We start from the raw sequence: 19,807 nt of genomic DNA on the forward strand, positions 1-19,807 counted from the left end.
TAAGAAGCCTTTCCCCCAAGGTAAGATGAGAAAATGAACTGGGTATTTATATGGAGTAGAAGACCATCTGCTGCCCGTCATCCGGGTGGCAAAGAAGCATCTGGGGGTGGAGGAAGATTTCCCAGGTTTTTTTGGGTTAGTGTTGAAGGTCACTAGCCTCATGTATCTATTCTAGGATGTGCTAAATTGCTCTTTGGAGGCTCCAGTCTCCTGTTGGCTACAGAGGGCTCAGAGTTAAACGAGCCCTGAATTCCACCCTTACTGCTGGGGATTAGGAAGAAATTAATACTGTATCATTTTAAACCTGGCCTCTCGAGCTGCAATGTGCTTGGTTTTCCAAGAATTTGTACTCATCTCGGCATTACGTTTGACTGTTGGTTTGCTAAGAAATAAAGAAATATAATCTCACTTTTACGCTTAGCAGCTACATTTTCCTGTGAGCTGAGGCTGGTTGTATATACAGTCCCAAGGATTTTCTGCCCTCGAGGTGATGACTTTAATGTATTGCAGACAGCAACATGGTATTAATGCTGCACTGTTGGTTTTCCCACACTTTCTAAGGGGGAAAAAAAAAAGTCTTTTGGAGTAGTTTTGCTCAGACCAAGAGTTGTTGCTAGCACAAGAGCTAAGCTTCTTTCAACACTCAAGTTGTTAAAATGAAAAGCAAGGATCCATATTTTAGGTGTGATATAGGAGACTGGGTTTTATTGGCCAAATGTGTAGAGTTCTGAAGGATTTAGGAATTAGAGGTGTAAATGTCTCTGAAAATTTCCCTTTTTTAGGCACCCAGTTTCTTTAGGTGGTGGGACCTATGTGCATCTGTGGTCAAATGGGTTGGAAATGCTGGAAAATGGAAAAACTCCTTTGGTGTTCTTGACAGTGCTTTCCTGGACTGCTGCAGAATGATATCCTTAAGCTAGAAGACAATCCAGATTTACTGATTTCACATTTTGTCTGCACAGAGACAAAACAGACCCTTCACTGGCCTTGAAAAAAGGGCGATTGCAGCTCACCAAAAAGCTTTGAGGAGGTCTGGGTAGCAGAAATGAAGTTTAAAAAAAAATCCATAATTCTCTCTTTTTGTAAGAAATAACAACTGGCATTTCAGTAGTAAAATATTTGCCATAAAACCTGAGTGCCTGCGAGCACAGTGAGTGGATTTTATGCCCTGCCTCTGTCTGTGTTGCTGGGCAGAAGTGCTGCAGGTTGCAGCTAGGACTGTGTCATGTCCAGCCGTGCGGGGTGGCATGTCCTGGAGCGCAGGGCAGGCACGGTGCTGCAGCTTGCCCCCGGATCTGGGATCATGGCATCCCTCCCTGCTCGTTGCTGGAGGACTGGATGCCCCCTGTACCTGCCCTGCAGCTCTTGGGTGCTCTCCTTGAGCATTAGGTTGTGTTGGTGCGTGCGCCGAGATGGCTCTCAGGAGGTGCTGGCAGCTTGACTAGTGATGCAGGGATGGAGAAGATCGCCAGCTCCCAAAAGTCCGGGTGATTCCCTTCAGGAAAAAGGGCTGCAGAAGGTCTTGGGTCCCCCCAGTTGGCAGAATTTGAGCGGGCCATCGTAGCTTGTTCTCAGGTACCTACAGAAGGCTGCTCTCCGCTCTGGCTTGGCCAAGTCCTTTCCTTGCCCTTTCCTTGGAAGTGGGAGGCTAGTGCCTTCGTGCCTTCAGTCACCCTACATTCTGAAAGGTCCTAATGCCATTGTCTTTGCAATAAGGTAATTTAAGTAGGCAACTCGGGAGCTAGGGGTATGGGGAAGTAAACAGCAACGGAAACATTCATGTCACACGCTATAACACACAAAGAGCAGCCAAGTTCTGCCATCTTGACACATAAAGACCACCACATTGGAGTTTCAAAATCAGAGCCCACCCAAGATAGCGCTCCCCCCCCCCCCCCGTTTGTTTGTTTTGTTTGTGTCTTTAAAGCAGGTTTCCAAGTCAGCGGCCGTGCGCGCGCGTGGCAGCGGCGCCGGGCTGGGGGTGGCGGGGGTTTGAGCTGACAGTGCTGGCTCCCACGGGTGAAGCCAGCGTCTGCGGCGTCGCTTCCATCCATGGGGCAGCAAGCCAGGCTCACGGGGGTGTCTGCGGGCACCCGGTGCGGGTTGTGGGGCTGTGTTGTTATATTTCTAATGTTGGTGTTCTTGTCTTTATGTCTACGCATTCTTTAGCTATGAGGATAACAGACCCTTCATCAAGTAAGAATGACCTGAATGGCTGATAAATTGCATTTATCAGTGTGGTCCCATGAACCGGCTGTCAGATCAATATGGAAAAATCATTAAAGCTTCTGTCATTCACATTGGAGGCAGAAGAGCAAACTGGGCAGGAACATGGCCAGGCATACAGCTAACGTGCAGCGTAAATGTGCTGCCTGTGTATTGCCAACCAATTTTGTCACTCTGTCTGCTCTATATTTCTTGATTGGACACTACTTGAATCCAAGGTGAACATCGCCTCAGTAATCGTGCGTGGTACAGACTTGTTTTGCCAACAGCAACTCTCTGGGCTGCTGTGCTCTGCGGCTGAGCGTGCTTGAGCAAATGCAAGACAGAAGTAAACTTGCAGAAAGGTGCCTGTGCGGTGGTTCCCCTTCTGGTTGATGGGACCACCCCGAGCAAAGCCCTCTTGGGTGCTCAGGACACATCCAGATTGGAGTCCCCAGTTGGCCCTCACTCCAAGATTTGCCACTGTGCCAACAGGCGATGGTTTTGTTTCTGTGCCGCTGTCTAATGGCATCAGAGAAAGACTATGAGAAAAACAACAGCAAGTCTGTACAGAGAGCCAAGCAAAAACCACAAACCAAAATGAAAAAAAAAAATAGCCAAAAATGCCTAGAAATGCTTCAGAGCATCCGTGCTTTTGTCCTGCAACCAAAAAAATAAAGCACAGTAGCACAAAACAGGAGCAAATCAGCTTCGCCGTCGACTTTCAGTTTGTTCTTCTGGTGAAGAGTCCTTTTGTGTTCGTTCTCCCAGTCTCATCCCCATCTTCTCTTTCACACTTCGGCTCTTTATTTTTTCTTTTGCTAATTATTTCGTTCCTGCGCCCAGGGAAGGGAGCCGTGAGAAGGAAGCTCCGCTCCCCCTTTCTCCTCTCCAGGTTGGGTTGCTGCAGCCCTGCGCTGGGTCATCTTGCACGGCGAGGTCTCCTCCCCTGAAGGTCCCTTTCCATCCGTGGAGGCAGCACGTTTCCCTTGTTGCTAAAGCCACCCTTTGACTCCCGTGCACCTCCCCAGCCAAAGGCTCTGCAATCAGGCCGAGGAGTTGGCTGCGGTTCAACACCAAATAGTTTTCCGATACCCTGTGGGTGATTTTCAAAAGGCTCTTTGAGTGAAGGAGCCTTTCAACCATGGAGAAAAAGAGAAGGGGGGAAGGAAAGGGGTTTCCCCTTATATATACATTTTTTTTTTTAAGGAAAAAGAAAACATTGATTTATACTTTAAAACTGGCAGGCAATTAAGGTCATAGCGTGCTGTCACTGATGGTGGAATCTCTAGGAGAAAAGCATACCGAGCCGCCAAAGCTGTCAGCTTTATCTGGTGGCTACCTTTCAGAAGGGCTTTGAGAGCGCAGTTTCATTTTGCATAGTGCTACATATTTATTAGGAGGATTGACTGGAAATGCTTCAAAGGAGCTGTTCTGGTCTGCTAGACACATAAGAGTGATTTTTTAAAAGAAGTGCCTAAATAAGTGGATACCTTAGGGAGCTCTTTCGGTCGCGTGGTTAAATAATACCTATTTTAAGCTTCAGTGGAAGGCGTAATGCTGTATTTTCTCTCTAATATTTAAGGAGGGAAAAAAAAAAAAAAGGACAACACAAACCGTAAATACGACCATGGTTTGCTTCTGTTTGCGACAGGCCCCGTTGAAAGCAGAAGCCCGCGATGCCGCGGAGCCTTGGTGGCAGAGAGGAGCAACTCGAGCCCTGCTGACCTTCCTCCTCATCTCCCTCTCCACTGCCCCGCGCTCTGCTCAGCACGGGGAAGCCCAAAGCCAGGCCAAGTGTCCTGGGGGCTGAAGCCACCGTGGGCTGAGGGACGGGGAGCAACAGCCCTGGGGGCTTGGGAGATGGGCAAGGAAGCCTGCAGGCCTTGGGGAGCCGAAAGGCTGAGGAAGAGGAGCAAAGACTGATGGCTGTGCTGGCATCATAGGGTGTTAGGGCTGATTTTTGCTAGGGGAAAACAGAAAGGAATCGAGGTCACACAGCCCAAGGCAGCAGGGCGGCAGCAGGTGGGGCTGGAGCACATAATATTTGTGTTATTTCCCCACGGCATCGCGCTGGCAAGGTGGCATTTGGCTTCGCTGGGTTGACCGGTTTGTTTTCTTGCTCCTGCCATTCAAGAAGCGGCATCTCCATCTCATTCCCATGCGCGCTGCTTTTTCGTTGGAGAAGGGAGCGGGAGCGCTGTGGGGGACGGGGGCGTTGGAGTTGCGGTGTTGATCGTCATACCGGTAAGAACAGCGTCCATGCTCATGACATTTCCCTGTCTGTGTATCTCCTCAAGCTCAAAGACTTGCAAGCTGCATCCAATCTGACGCAAAAACCCCAGCAGCTCTGGATTGATGCTGCTGCTTGATAAAGCAACGGCTCCAGTTGCTTCTGCTTGTAGATGCTTGTATGCTGTTGCAGGTGGAAGACCAACGCCTTTCTTCCTCTGTTTTGTTTCTCCTAACAGGTCCTGGGTTATAGGTGCAATAGCCCTACTCTGCCTACTAGGACTGACCTGGGCCTTTGGACTCATGTATATTAATGAAAGCACAGTCATCATGGCCTATCTCTTCACCATATTCAATTCTCTGCAGGGAATGTTTATATTCATTTTCCATTGTGTCCTCCAGAAAAAGGTAAGACAGGCGGTTCCCGGCGGTAAGAGCAGCAGTAATGGGGTGTTTTGTTGCCTGACAACTGCAGCTTCCCTCCCTTTCCTAATACCCAAAGGAAGTTTGCAACAGATCCTTGGCCTTTGCATCTTTTAGTCTCAATTTGTGCTTTTGGAAACCTTCCTCAAAAACAAGCACAAAAAAAAAAGTGTTTCACAGGGCGACGTGTAATGTGACACAATGAACAATTTGCAAGGTAACAGCAGAGGTACTTGGGGAAACTCTGATTAAAGAAAGGGAGAATAAACTCTGTGTGTGTCTGTGTAGATCAAGCTTGGAGCTGCTGACAATCAGTAATAAGTATCTGTAAGGACCATTTTATTCTGCACGAAGGGTCAGTGGTGCAGCACTCTGTGCATGTCCACACTTGGCTGTTAGTGTTCGTGTTGGTTTTGAAGGCCGGTTTCCTTACGTAAGATAAACAGAGGGAAGAGTTTACACATGGACAACTGGGTCTGTGTGCCTGGTGCTTTTTGGTGAAATGGCCTGCTGGGTGAAGTTAAGGTCTTGCTCAGGGCTGTTCCTCGTCAAAAAGACTTTTTTTTTTGCAATATTATTCACACGAGTGGAAATTTTGTGTAGGCTCAACTGGAAAATGATATCTGGCCTAAAAGGATATAAATAAAACGTATTATAGCAAGGCACCCTTGAGGCTGAAGAGAGGTTTTTCTGGAGTCAGAGCTTTGCTCCTTTTGCTCATTTTCTCTTAAATTCATTCATACTAATAGACCAAAAAGCTTTAGTTGTAGCTTAACATGCTCCAGAATATCTTTAGGCATCTAGGTGAAACATTTTGGGGGCAGGTGGAGTTTCAGATCTGCCCTCCCAACAACCTGCAGAGCCCGGCCCAATCCCCCTTGCAAGCAGCCAGCTCCTAGCACAACATGCTGCATTGGCACCAGATCCTTGTCAGCTCTCAGAGGGCTAATTTTGCATGGAAAGACCATGCGCTCGTCTGCCTCGAGCAATTTCCTACCCTTCATCCATGGCTGTTTGCTCTGAAATTGCTCTTGATGGATAGCGGCCCAGAGGAAAGGCGACGACAGGCCGGTACCTGGCCACGGGGGTGGACATCTCTTCTGACCCTAGAGCTGAGGGAGGAATTATTTGAGGAAGAAAAAGAAAAATCTTTTCCCTTCCTATCTGTCATGGGCTAGAAAATCAGCAAAAAGCTGCAGAAAGGAAGCAGTGGGTGGCTAATTAAAGCAATTGAATTATTTTCTCTCAGCAAAGGATTGATTAGGCATTCGAGCATATTGGGCACTCGTGGCATTGTGGTTGTCTCAAGTGCTTAAGGAAAAGCCTAATGAAAAAGCTGTAATTTGCTATTTAAACGGCTGCTTCACCGTGTTCTGAATTGCTCGCAGTCAGGCGAGGGGGATTTCACAGCTAAGTGAGCGCTGCGTGCTCTGAGTAACCCCGGTGCGGGTTTGGTGCGTGCACGTACGTGTTGCTGTCCAAAATCTGACGCGATCGGACCTCAAACTTGGCCAAAGCTTCACCTCGCGCCAAGGGTTCCCGTGACACCAGGGTCCCCCGAGGAGCTGGCCCGGGTTGATGGCAATGCCCATGTGCAACGCGACTGTCGGAGCTCACAGCCGTCCCCGTTTCGTTGGCTCAGGTCCGTAAGGAATACGGGAAATGCCTGCGCACTCACTGTTGTAGCGGGAAAAGTACAGAGAGCTCCATCGGCTCGGGAAAAACCTCGGGGTCGCGGACGCCTGGAAGATACTCCACAGGCTCACAGGTAACGCGCGTTTCTTCTCCGGGAAGCGAGGGCTTCATGCCTCCTCGCCAAGCCTCTTGACGGCAACGTGGCCACTGGGGCTGGGCAAAGTTGCACTCTCTGCTCCCTGTTTAAGCTGGTAGTTGAGCTAAAAGTTAATCTGGAAACAGGTCGTTGCTTGCTAGCAGCTTTTGGTGGCCTGCAAGGGACAGTGAGGCCAGCATGAGCTGCTCTAGTGCTATCCCCAGTGCCACCACAAGGACCTCGGCCTGAAGTTGATGGTTCATTCTATTGGGTGGTCACCTCCTTTGGTGCCACCTCCATTGGCCAAGAACCTCCTATACAATTGTGGCAAGGCTGAAAAGCCCAAATTGTGCCTTCAAAAGGCACTCGTGACCTGAGCAGGCTCCAGGAGGAGCGGGAACTGGGAGCGTTTTGTCAGCTCTGTTACGTGCCTTGCAAGAGCAGCCCGGCGCGTCCTTGGCACGCTCCGAAGGTTGCGCTCACCTCTCCTGCCATGTGCAGTAATGATACCGTAACAACCACGTGTTTTTCTCGCTAAAAAAAGACTACAGTCTTGTAGTCACTCCTGCCAAGAAAGGGCTCGCTTTCTGCCATCCACTGATTTGATCAATTCCTTTCTTTGGCCGATTTTCCTCAGTTTGTGTGTCTCTTAAGAGAGTATCCAGTGAGGGTCAGATTAGCTTAGGAAGTCACTGGATTTGTTATGATTTGGTCATCTCAAAATCTAATTTTTGTTTAGTTTGTGGACTTTGCAGTTTTCAAGCTGACTTTTATGCACTGATACAGATTTATAGGAGTGCAGTTCATACAAAATGAAGAAGCTTACTACTTAATCAATAGAAACCAAACACAAATTTATTCAGTATTACTAATGGAAGTAATTATACTTGACAGTTCAACTATTAAATTATGAAAGACACACAGCGAGTAACAGTTTATAACCTCTCAGGAAAACATAATTTGCGATTTATGTCTCAGAGCAAATGGTTATTTATTTTCTGCCGTTTCCAAGATGTCATCCATCCATGCTCTACTTTGGCATTTACCAAGCTCTAGATATCATGTAGGGCAAATAGGTATAGAATAGGGAGCTTCTGCCCAGGAGACCATCAAAATGCCACATCAATGCTCAATTCCCATCTGCACCAGACTTACCATATCCAGCAACATTTGGGTGGCTGGTTTGAAATGTGTTGGATTTGAGCTGCTCAACTTGCAGGTAGGTGCCCTCCTTGCCAAGAAGAGGTGACTTTAACAGGTCCTCCCTCTCAGCATCCTCAGCTCAAGATAATAAGTCCTTCTGAGGGTGAACTGACTCCCCCAGCAGCAGGTCAGTCATGTCAGGCTGAGTGTTTAGGGTACCGAGGCAGGCCGTGTTGCCCATTGCAGTTTGTCCTTGGATAGAGGGACCTAGGACCTTCCAGGAGAAGCCTCATGTGAGATCAAGAACGGGTAGAGACCCAAGGGGTGAGAGCATTTGACCCCAACATTTTAACAGCAAAGTCCATGCAGAAGGAAATTCAACAAAAAAATTTTTTTTCTTTTTTTTTATTTTTCTGCAAAGCGCTTAGGGAACTGGCTCATGATGGCTGATCACTGGATCCACCACACTTGGTCAGAGAGATGCAATGGTTGAAATGCCCAGCTGCAAACTATTTGCTATACAATTGCGTGGGTCACATGATAAACCGTGGTTCATCTTATAAAGGGCTAATGAGTGATTAGGAGATCCCATTAATATGTAAATGATGACTAGAGCAGGAGACTTGGGGTTTGCTTATGTTTTGTCACAGGCACTGCAGATGAGCTCCTCACAAGGTTGGTGCAGCTGCCATGTTTTTGCAGGGTGCAGTTGAAAAGGAGGAGGTAGAAAGCGGTGCAAAAGCTGCAAAGATAAATTGTTTGCAGCATCCTGAGCAAACCAAAGAGAAGGCAGACACGATCGGCACGCCGCTTCCCTTGCAGCACACAGATGGCAAAATCCTTGCTTGTTTTTCAGGAGAAGAATAGAAATCATTTATTTGCACTTGTGTGGTCTTTTACTGAGATTTCCCTGAGATGGATAGCAGCTATAGAAAACTCCCATTCATCCAGGGACACGAAGACACAGATCAGCTCTTCTGTTTTACTTTACAAAAATAGATGCATGCTGTCTGGGGGAATACAGAGAAGCATGCATGCTTCTTCCCGTAGGTTATTTTTCTATTATTTGATGTCATATTGATGAATATGTAGCTTGCATGTGTTTTCTCATATATAATGTCAATTGCTTTATTTTTTTTTAATTTTATTCAAGAGCAAGCAGGCAATCCAAGCAAACATATTATGCACCTCCTAGCTGGTGGTAGGCATTTGTGTTATGAAGTTAGTCAGCATCTGCTGGGATTATAACAAAACAGCAACTATGGGCTGGGCAGAAACAAGTCTCGGGGTGAGCTAGCCATGCCAGTATCCTCTTTAGAGAGGCAGAAAGAAACCTCTCTGCCACCGCTGAAAATTCATTGCCTGCTGTGGTTCAATCCCTCCTCAGAGCCGGATTCGTAGGATGTGGAATGACACAGTTCGAAAGCAGTCCGAGTCTTCCTTTATTACTGGAGATATAAACAGTTCAGCTTCACTCAACAGAGGTAATTATAAACTATATATATTTTTTTTCCTATGTCTAACTCTCGTGGTGACTTTATGGATTTTTAAAATGTATTGCCCCTTTTCCCCCTCTCCCTCACTCTCCCCTGCTCCCCACCACAAATCACACTGGGCTTTTATTCTCTCACTTGCAAAATGTTACGGTGTTTACCAGAAGGAGGTTTGGCGGCGGTCGTTTCCTTTTTTTCTTTTCTTTATTTTTTACACATGCATTTTCAAGACCTGTCATCCCTGGAAGGAAGTTAGGGGACCCCTTTTCAACCCACCCCCAGAGAAAAAAAAAAAGCTGGAAAGAAACCTCCACCTTCCCACCGCAAAGCGCTAGTGCCGTGAGCTCGCGCAGTGTCAGGCCTCACAGCTGGCAGCAGGAATGGGCTGTTTGAGGGGGGAGTTCTGCGTCGTCCGGGGTGTAAAGCAGTGTTAGCTGCTTTGCGGAGGCGGGGAGAGAAGGGCCGAGCGTAGCCTCGGGAACGCGGCTGTCCCTGCCGATGCGGGTGGCGTCGGAGCGCCCGGCTGAGGTGAGCTCGAGAGGCGGCCGCGGAGGGGAGGCCATCGGAAACGGGCAGACGTAGGGGTGTGCCAAGCAGCACGCGCGCCCTGACACGGGGTGCAAGCTGGACGGCTTAGGAAAAACAGAAGAAGCCTTTTGAATGGCTTATGGAAGAGGGACTGTAAGGGAAGGCGAGAGAAAATTAATGTTGGCCTCGAAGACTGCTTTCTTTCACGTCTGGTACAAGCACTTTATAGCTTATCTTGAGAAACTAGGTGACGAGTCCTGCTTTCTGTATCTCCCCGCTCTATGCTGGCATCACGAGGGGATGGGGTGTGGGTTAGCGTGCCCAGCTCTTTCCTCCACGGTGGGGGAAATCAAAGACTTCTCCTGTTTTCGAGGAACTCAACCGAGAAGCGAGTTGGGACTGTGGTTCTTACCCGGATTTGCCTCACATGGATTTCATGCCAATTTTATAGGGTCTTTCGCCTGCCTAACAGTCTGAGGGCAACCTGAAAGGACTTTGAATCTGCGGTTAGTAATATTGAGTCCTGGGGAGTTAAATACAGAGGATTCAGGTCTCCCCGTAGGTATCCGTATCACTCAAGGGAAAACCAGGGCGGTTCAGGTGGAGGTTATCCCATGCTCCGATGGCTTTTGTGTGTTGATAACCTTATTATTTTGCCCTGATGATGTTCGTTGATGAAGAAGGCTGTAGGATGTCACTAATTGCAGAGGCCTCAGTACAAATTGATTTATCCACGCATGTTGCTCCTGCGGTTTTCTCCGTCTTGGCATCGAAACTGGAGAGGTGCAAAGGGCTTTAGCAAACAGCATCTTCTGGGCTTGTCGGTAGAAGAAAGGCTGCACCAGTGCTTTTAGGTGGGACACTTTGGTAGCTTGTTATTTGCTTTTGCAGTGGACAGAAGTATCTGCAAATTGGAGGCTCAAGCATTTCCATGGCAGTTAGCTGCTCCAAAGCAGCAGGCGGTTGCTTAGGCTGGGAAAACTTAGAGGGCATCAACAGGGATCCAATTGCATGGGGCTCCAGATATTTCCCCCTTTATCCTGTTTATTGCATTTGAAAGGAAACAATCATGGTCTTTGCATAAAGCCTAAGTTGTTTCTTCAACTCTTCTTCAGTCTCTCCAGAGATAGTTCCTGTCTGAACAGACCAGTAGGGCAGTGCAATTTTCACAGGTCCGTTCTTTGGCTTCATATTTTACTATATATCAAACTTTAAAGGAGCCTTTTCATTAATGTTTTATTTACAAATGCTCAGCAAAAGCTCAGAGGAGTAAACTGCAAGCCTGGGATTGTGTGTTTAGCATCTTTTCCTGTGCGAGGTTGACACAAGAGGCTCTCATACCCCTTCCAGAAGGCCCTCTTCGACCCTCCCAGCCTCTTTGTAAATTGGTTAATGGTTGCCTGCTTACCAGAGACACTTATCGACTAACACATCAATCCGGTGGTTAAGGAAATAATTTCCACTCTGGCAACACTTCAGCTAAATACTAGGCACCTTTTATGTAGAAGTCTTCATGCTGAACACTACTTTGTGCACGGGTATTTTCCCCAAGCTTTCAGGCAGCAGTCACTGTTTGGAAACAGTAAGAAGGAGACATCTGCTCCCTGTATCTCCTGTCTTCCCGCTCCTGGCTCAACACTGCCTCTCCATGCCCTGACATGCTCCATTAGAGCTTCTCCTTCCTTTAAGCCATTTTTTTTACCTCCCATCCCACACTCAGTTCTTGCATTCCCCTCTTGCTTGCCAATGTCCCAGGCAAGTCTGTTTTTGTTTTCTATGTTCCTGTATTACAGTCGGCAGCAGTTATCCATCTGCTGTCCCATGGCGTCCCTTTCTGCCCTTATTCCTTGAGCCTCCTGGGCATCAGGCTCCTGGGACTGAAGGCATAACCCCATACCTACCTGCTGTAATGCAGGTAATGTACTTCTAAAGAAAAGTGCATCTACTCTTCCCTCCCATGTTCTGCAGGGCCGTTTCAGATATTTCCTGAAGTCTAAAATGTTTCCAGCCTCGTTTCCCCTTGCTCATCCCCTCATAGGGAGGACACTAAGCGGAGATGTGTCCATGTGGAGGAAGGGAACAAGAGCGGGACAAGTATTTCCTCATCTGCTCCATGAGGAATACACCCCAGCAGCTGCCTCCTGAGCACCAGGCATGTCCAGGCTTTCCGTTTGGGGGATTTGAGTGTTTCTGCAGAGAAAAGGTGGAAGAAATAAGTGACCTTTGCCTCCATGAGGGCACTAAGCAGCAGAGGAAAAATGTGCATTGTCACCAATATCAAGCACTGTTTTGCTGTAGGAAAATAGCTGTAGGAGCTATGCGTATCCATGCGAGTTAACAAACAAGGGGTAATATATATATTGATGGGTGGCAAATGCTTACCACATCTTGGTTGTGTTACTCTCTTTGGGGAAGTAGCAGGTCCAGACCCAGGGCTGGAGACGAGGCTGCAGCTCAAGCCCATCTGAGAGATGGACAGATCTCCAGCAAAGCACCCGGGCGAGGACTGGGTGCCCCAGGCTGAGCTCCAAAGGGTGCCATGGGTCGGGTGCTTCCTTCGTTGTAGCCAGCAGAGGTTGTTCATGAGGATGCACACACATGTGCACTCACTAGCAGACAAGTACCAACGCCAGAAGCCTCCCCAGATTCATCCTCATGAAGCCCCGAGATCCCTAGTGTTAACATTCCGGGTAGTTTTCCCGCCTGGGAGAGCCATGTTGGCTCCCTGTTTATTCCCATGACAGCACACTGAAATGGGAAGAGTCAACACTGATATCCCTTGTTGCTGTCCCTTGCTGTCATTTCCCAAACGTGTAGAAGTCATTGTGTGTCCCTGCTTCTGAGGTGCGCTCCTTAAAAAAAATACTTGGTTTCCCCTTGCTTCGTTATTTCTCCTCTGCATCTTTATGTCAGCCACAAAGATCTAATCTGAAACATACACAGGGAAAAAAAAAAGGAAATTATTGCTACTGTTCTTAGAGATAATGAGTTTAATGTCAAATTCATGTGGATTTCTTCATAATGAACAGAACAAATTGAGCTCAAATTCAAACAGTGGGAATCTGAGTCAGAGAGGAAAATTAAAATGAAGAACATTAATATCCTGATTTCTAACCCAACGGAGACCTGATTGTTTCCTAAATGAAATCTCCCATCAAATTCCTCCCACCCACCCCAAAATATAATTAAGCTGTGGTTTCCGCGCTGAAACCAGATCTGCTCTGTGAGCGCGGCGGGGACGACTGCGTGTGCTCTGGGGAGGGTGGGTGAAGCCTTACGTTATCTCCAGGTGGCCGCAGTGTAGTGCTTTCTGCACGTGCAGAAAGCAGCTTTTCGGAGGCAGCAGCAAGCGGGAGGTTGTGCGTTTGGCGGGAGCCCACGCGCTCCGCGGAGCTTCCCACTGGGCACTGCTCTTCCCCGCTGCCGTCCCCACGGTTTGGACGGGCCCGCCGCATCGGCCAGGGGCTTTGCTGTGAAATTCGTCTCCAGCCCTCATGTGCGGGAGAGGCCGGGGGAGGCCCTGCGTGCTGCTGTGTCGCGCGTGTAACGGGGGGAATTTGAACTGTGCCGTGGGGCAGCTCCAAGCAAAGAAGGCCAATAGGATCCTGGGGTGCGTTAAGAAGAGCGTCTCCAGTATTGTGTCCAGTTCTGGGCCCCACAGGACAAGAGGGATGTGGAGCTGCTGGAGAGAGTCCAGCGCAGGGCTACAAGGATGATCAGGGGCCTGGAACATCTGTCCTATGAGGAGAGGCTGAGGGAGCTGGGCCTGTTCAGCCTGGAGAAGAGAAGGCTGAGAGGGGATCTAATCAGTGTATATAAGTACCTCAAGGGAGGCAGTGAGGAAGATGGTGCTGGCCTCTTTTCCCTGGTGGCCACCAACAGAACTGGAGCAAACGTCCAGAAACTGAAGCCTCAAAAGTTCCACAGGAACTTAAGGAAAAATTTCTTACCAGTGAGGGTGCCAGAGCACTGGAACAGGCTGCCCAGAGAGGTTGTGGAGTCTCCTTCTCTAGAGATCTTCCAAACCCGCTTGGACGCAGTCCTGTGCCACGTGCTCTAGGTGACCCTGCATGTGCCGGGGTGTTGGACTAGATGATCTCTAGAGGTCCCTTCCAACCTTACGGATTCTATGATTCTATGAACGGTGCAGCGCTGTTCCTACCTTCACGCGTCTCGGATGTTAGCGATGGCTGGATCTGCTGGACATGGTGCTGTCACATCCTCATGTTTTGGCACAGACATCGCCGGGGTGGCGGGTGGGCGAGAGATCCGTGCTTCCTGCAAGCCCTCGATGCCGCTGCAGCGCTGCTCTTGTTCGGCCTCAGAAAGCACCAGCAACACCAAGCTAGAAACGAACCACCCGCAAATCACAGAATCACAGCCTGGTTGAGGTGGGAAGGAACCTCTGGAGATGATCAGCTACAAACCAGAGAGCATTCTCAGGTAGAAGAGAACAGATGGATATTACCTATTTATTCTGTCGGGCAAGGAAATGCAATGTCTTTTTGGACTACCAATTGCCTGAGCTTGATTTTTTTTTTTCTCTTCATCGAATAAGCCATACATTTTATGCCAGGAAAATAATGACTTTTTGGCATCAAGGGTCAACACTTAGGGAATTTAACTCCAACTCTGTGCAAAATGATTCCCACTGTCAACTGTCTTCGAGTTTATTTTGTTTTTCTGCTGCCTGGGACTGTTAGCCAAGATTTGTTGCAGCGATTTCGGTGAGTGACGTGGCATTCTTCCTCGGGGAGATATTATGAACTGGCTTTGATTTGCGGATTGACAGCCATATAATTGGAAGTTCAGTCATTAAATGGATCGGATTTAAAGAGGAAAACGGAGGGCAAGGCCATTTCTGAAATCAGAGCGGGCTTTGGGGAGTATTAGATCCAGCAGAGTGTTGCTGCAGAGCAGTCTTAATACAACGACCGCGAAGGAGGAAGGGAGCACGACTGCTCGGCCGGGGGGTCACCGCTCGCCCTGCTGGTTAACGGCCACATTTTGCAAGTTTACGGCATCCTGCTGGGCCGAGCTCTCCTGAAAACCCATCCTCGTGTTCCCAAGATGGGAAATGAGGGCTCTTGCGACGTAGGTCCCAGGCGCGTTTGGGAGTCGGGCTCTGCACATCGCACTGTCAGAAGGGCAAGGCGTTAATTTGAGCGAGTCGCTGTACGCGGGGTGCAAACAACAGGAGCGGAGCCAGAAAGCCTCACATGGAGAAGCCTCCACCGTCCGGACCACCGGCAGAGCAATGGGGCCTGCAGATTATAATCCACCTTGCTGCCGTAAATAATTGCACAGGAAAGATTGTAAAAGGAGGGGGAAAAATCGCTTTTCCTCCCCTGTCTCTGCATAAAAGCAGGGGGATGCTTCATTTTGAGGAAGATGGCCCAGAGCTTAACAATCTCATTTGCTGAAATCCCATTTTGCTGCAGTCAGTATTAATAGCTCCTCAATGAATAGATTAGATGCTGCGAGTGACAACAAACCTATTGGAGAGAAATTTAATAGGGAGGTTTATTGAAGTTTATTAACTGAATCCTGTTGGCTATTATGCGAACACAGCTCGATAAATCTTAGCGTCAGTGCGTCAGCTGGAGGGTGCCAGGAAAAAGCTGAAAATACCTGTTGTCCTCCAGCAAGTGAGTCTTATTTGGCTTTTCATGATTGCATTAATCATTTGCATGAATCGCAAGAGAGCCTGCTGAAAACCAGCGCTTTAAATACTTAAAAAAGCTGCCTATAATGTAGTAAATGGTACTACTGAGTGCCTGTAAAGGAGGGTACAAGGAAGAATGGAGCTTTGGCTCGATACAAACCTGCACTGTGTGTATTTTCTTTTCCAGGGAATAAAATGGAGTAAATAATGCTAAGCCATGCACTGAACAGCCTGGAATATACAAACTGAAATCAGTGTTGCTGATTTGTTGCGGTATTGAAGGCTACTTCAATGCCATTAATGTTCAGGACGAGAGTTATTTACTAGGGTTAACAGAAGGCAGCAATTTTTTGGCTGTGTTAGGACACTTAGGAATGGGTTCTTGTCTAGGGTTATAGTTTGGAGTCCAGGCAAAACTGGTGACCTGGTAGCCCAGGTAACCTGTCCGCCTAGGAAGGCAGAAGTAGGGAAAACCAGAGGAATACACATGGTTTTGTTCTCCCTGACCAAAACAGGGAGCAAGGAGAAAGATTAAGGTTTGACCAAAGACACAGCAATGCATGTTTTTTATTAGTGTTTCTTGCTTCCTAAAAAAAAAAAAAAAACCACAAGCGAACAAAAGCAGAAAGAAATGACGTTTTGGTACTTCTAGGTCAGGGGAAATGAAACATTTTGTTACAACACAAATGTGCTCGTTGCTTTTTTTTGAGCTATTTCTTTTTTTTTTTTTTTCCCCGAGGACATCGATTTTCGTCTAACGAAGGGAAGGCCAAGGTACAATTTCTGCTGCATACTGTCATTCAAGCGATGCTTGCTTTTATGTGCGCGCCAAGCAGATCAACTCAGCTCTCCGAGTCCTGTACGCATGGGTGTAGTCAGAGGGCGATCACAAAACATGGGATTTTCCACTTGTTCGTCCTGGCTGGTTGCCATATCAGATTTTGGGAGGGATATTTTGCAGACAGGCCACAAGTACAGGGGCTGATGGATTTATTTTCTTGCTGTTGCTTACTGATGGTTTCACGGTTCCTTTCTCCTGGTAATCACAGTCTGTAAATCCTTCCCTTGGGGCACTGCAGCCCCGGGATACCTAGAACTGAGCCCTGATGTCACCTGAACCAGGATTTGCTTCTAATTTTGAGTTTCAGAGCTGGCCTGGGAGCTGTATTTTGTGCTGTTCCTTAATCTTTGGCTGGATGTTGGTGGAGACCTCTCTGCATGGGGCTGTAGTTACTCCAGTTTGGTTGTACCAGATATTTTCCGGATTTTCAGAGGTGCTGGTAGACATGGGCACAGGTTCCACGGAGCTCATGCCACTGAACATGAAGGTGCCTTGGTGCACCTTTGTGCTTGAAGCCTCATCTTTTCTCCAACTCCCAAAATTCACATGCATAGGGATGTGGAAACGAGGGATGAATTTGCTTTTAGCAACACGTCTTTGGCCAGCAGAATCCAAGGGTGTTTGAGTGCAGCTGAGCTAAAAGCCAGGCCCAAGCAAACAGAGAATGTGTTTGGGAACATGCATTGGGCTCGAGTGCTTCAGGAGCTGCAAAAGGGCTTTTATAGTGAACGTTACTGCTGAGACATAGCTAAGCAAGATGCTTAGCTGTGACCTGTTGGGAGGGCTTTGTGCAGCGCACATTTGTGTCATGAAAAATACAGGCGAGCGCTCAGCAACGTCTTCTTGCTGAGGATATTGAGCAGATGGCTAGCAAAAAAAGCAGTGGTTGACCTTTGCTGGCCACAGTTGGGCCTGTTGGGCTGCAGCCCATTGCTGCCTTCACCTGGCTCAGGATCCCTCTCTCCCATCGTCCATGCTGGCTCTCCAGAGGCGACGAGCCGCAGTTTTCCTCATGGTTTTGGAAAACGCATCTTCTTCCTAGCGGGCTTTGCTTGTCATTGGTGGCCGACGTCGCTCCCGTGCTTTTTGGCTCAACCTGCTCCTTCTGCCCGTGCCTCATCTGCAGGCTCAGCCTCTGCTCCTCCTAGCCCCAGGTTTGCGTGGCAATGATGAAGTGGTACCAAGAAGGCAGGGGGATGACTTAAATTTATGGCTAGCAATACCTTTTAGGCTCTCACCCTCACTGGAAAGAGGAACCAATAACAGGGATTTGTTTGTGTTATTATATTTTTATCTAAAGCTTTAATTATAGGCTCCTCGGAGCCTGGATGCACCGCTTCTCTCAGCACATCCTTGGCGACAGCAGGCACTGCATCCCTAAAGTAGATTAGGACAAAATGAGCCCAAATTAATCAACGTAAGGGATGTCTTTCTGACATTTCCACATAAAGGTGCTTCAAGGAAAGGTGTTCAAAACCATCTAGCAGGCGTTGTCTTCTCTTGTGCATCAAATCTGAGTTGGAGATGGGGTTAAATCTCAGATGTGCGGATTATATCACTCCCGAATTTATGACATTAACTCTGGGCATTCCTGTTTCTGTATAAAAGTAGAGTCACTGTTCGGATCTTTTTTGGCCTGACTTACGTACAACCAGTGTAAAAGCAGGACCGATTTTAACAGACTTAGTCCTAGTGTCGATACAAAACTGGTGCAAATTGGTTCCTGCAGTCCCTCATCCCAGACGTACAGGAGATCAGTCGGCAGACGCTACCAGAACACAAGTATTGACTCATTTGCCTGCTAGTTACGTTCAAGGTTGCTTAGTTAAGTGTTCCTGTAATGTTTTCTTACAGGAGACAGATTTGTTTCCTTATTTCCAAAAACACAGCTCCTCTTGCTTTACAATAGTATAGCCAAAAATACCAGGTGAGAGAAAACAGTGTTTTTCCAAGCTGCATGTGTCTGGGAGCCCTCCTGGCATGCAGTCCTGATACGGTGCCGCTTTCTCCTTTTCTTTCTGTGCTCACGAGCTGAGTTTCCTGCTGATGCCATGTGTGTTCGGGTGCGACGGGCTGCTGGAGGCTAAGAGGGAGGCCGAGGGCAACGGCCTGCTCCCTCCTACCCATTCCCGGGCTCTTTCCCTTGTCCTTTGCTGTCCAGGAGCCTGGTACTGGCCCAAGGCTCTCTGGCTTTCTGGAAAAGCTTCCTTCTCACGGCTTAGTCCACACGGGAAAACACAGTGCATCCGTGGATTTTCCCGCTCTCGGTGTCTACCACCGAAGAGGGATTGCCTCCTCTCTGCTCCAAAGCCAGGGCAGGTTTCTGAGCCGGTCGCCTCTTGGGATCCAGAGTAGCTTTAACGGAATGAGGGGTTAAAGCTTTCAGCTGCTTCCTCCTCCTTTTGCTGATGGCCAAAGCAGCTGGGAGCTGGGGGAAAAGGTGTTTGCCGGGAAAAGGGAGAGCCTTGGGATGCAGATGCGTCCACAGCCGGCTCTCGCTCCTGGCTAAGACACCCAAAGGACCTTGCGCTTTTCGGGACCGTGTCAACATGCTCAAGGGAGGAATTTTGCAGAGCAGAACCCAAAGTGCAGGTCGCCCCGTTAGAAACGAGTGCTCACTGCTTGGAAAAGGGTCTTCCGATCAGCGCTGAGTGTCTTAGGAGAGCCTCCATCCTCCATCGTTTCTTTTCAGTTATTCTTTTTTTATTATTATTTTGAACGCGTTTCAAGAGACGACAGATCCTAGTCCACAGTGGAAGTCGAATGTGCTGCTTTTATGTTAGTCATTATTTTCTATTATTTTTTTTTCCTTCTTTTGGCACATTATGGAGACTTTTGCCCCCCATCTGTAGGCTGCCATCTCCCTCTGTGTATTTGTAGCTAGCATGTGGGCAAAGCCCTGCTTCCATGGCGAGTGGCCGGCGGGGAGGGAGGCGGGCGGCCGCCCTCGATGTAGCTGCTCCGCTTTCCAACCCATTTTCTTTTGCCTCGGTTTGGATGTGCGCATCGTCAGTGACATCTGTGCTGCTTTGGTGGCCTCCAGTTCTCGAGTCTAATTTGAGCTGGCTGCTTGTAATCAGGGCAATTTCAACTGTTGTCATTCTGAATGTTCTTTTTTCCCTTTTTTTTAATTGCCACATTTGCCTGATTGACCTTTTTTTGTTTGTTTTTGTCGTTGTTGTTGTTTTTTTTTCTCTGTCTTTTCTATTGGGCTGCTCCAGGAGCCATGGCTAATCATCTTATAACCAATGCTCTGCTTCGTCCTCATGGCACTAACAACCCTTATAATACATTGCTCGGGGAATCGGCCGTCTATAACAACCCTTCTGTCAGCATGTACAACGCACAAGGTGTGCTGGAGTTTCTCTCTAATTTTTCTAGTGAGAATTCCATTTTCTGTGGCTTATTTTGGCCCATTTCTTTCTTTCTTTCTTGTTTTTTTTTCCTTCTTTTTTTCCCACCCCACACACACACACTTTGTTTTGTTTTGTTCTGTTTTTTGGAAC

At 48.1% G+C, this 19,807-nt stretch overlaps 1 protein-coding gene across 7 annotated transcripts in view; it reads left to right on the forward strand.

Moving 5' to 3' along the window:
- ADGRL3 (adhesion G protein-coupled receptor L3) overlaps positions 1–19,807 on the forward strand; it is a 157,648-nt gene that overhangs the window by 131,819 nt on the left and 6,022 nt on the right. For 4 of the 7 annotated variants that reach the window (XM_088524136.1, XM_088524140.1, XM_088524137.1 and 1 more), the window contains 3 exons: positions 4,677–4,845; positions 6,503–6,628; positions 9,162–9,258. In XM_088524136.1, the coding sequence (XP_088380262.1) occupies positions 4,677–4,845; positions 6,503–6,628; positions 9,162–9,258 (392 nt within the window). Of the gene's footprint in view, positions 1–2,169; positions 2,197–4,676; positions 4,846–6,502; positions 6,629–9,161; positions 9,259–19,522; positions 19,652–19,807 lie in introns of all 7 variants that reach the window. The other 3 variants (XM_088524134.1, XM_088524135.1, XM_088524138.1) reach the window with 1 other exon arrangement.

The sequence above is a fragment of the Tinamus guttatus genome, unplaced genomic scaffold (assembly GCF_059628265.1).
Source record: "Tinamus guttatus ecotype Peru unplaced genomic scaffold, ASM5962826v1 Tinamus_guttatus_pri_ptg000207l, whole genome shotgun sequence".
NCBI lineage: Eukaryota > Metazoa > Chordata > Aves > Tinamiformes > Tinamidae > Tinamus > Tinamus guttatus.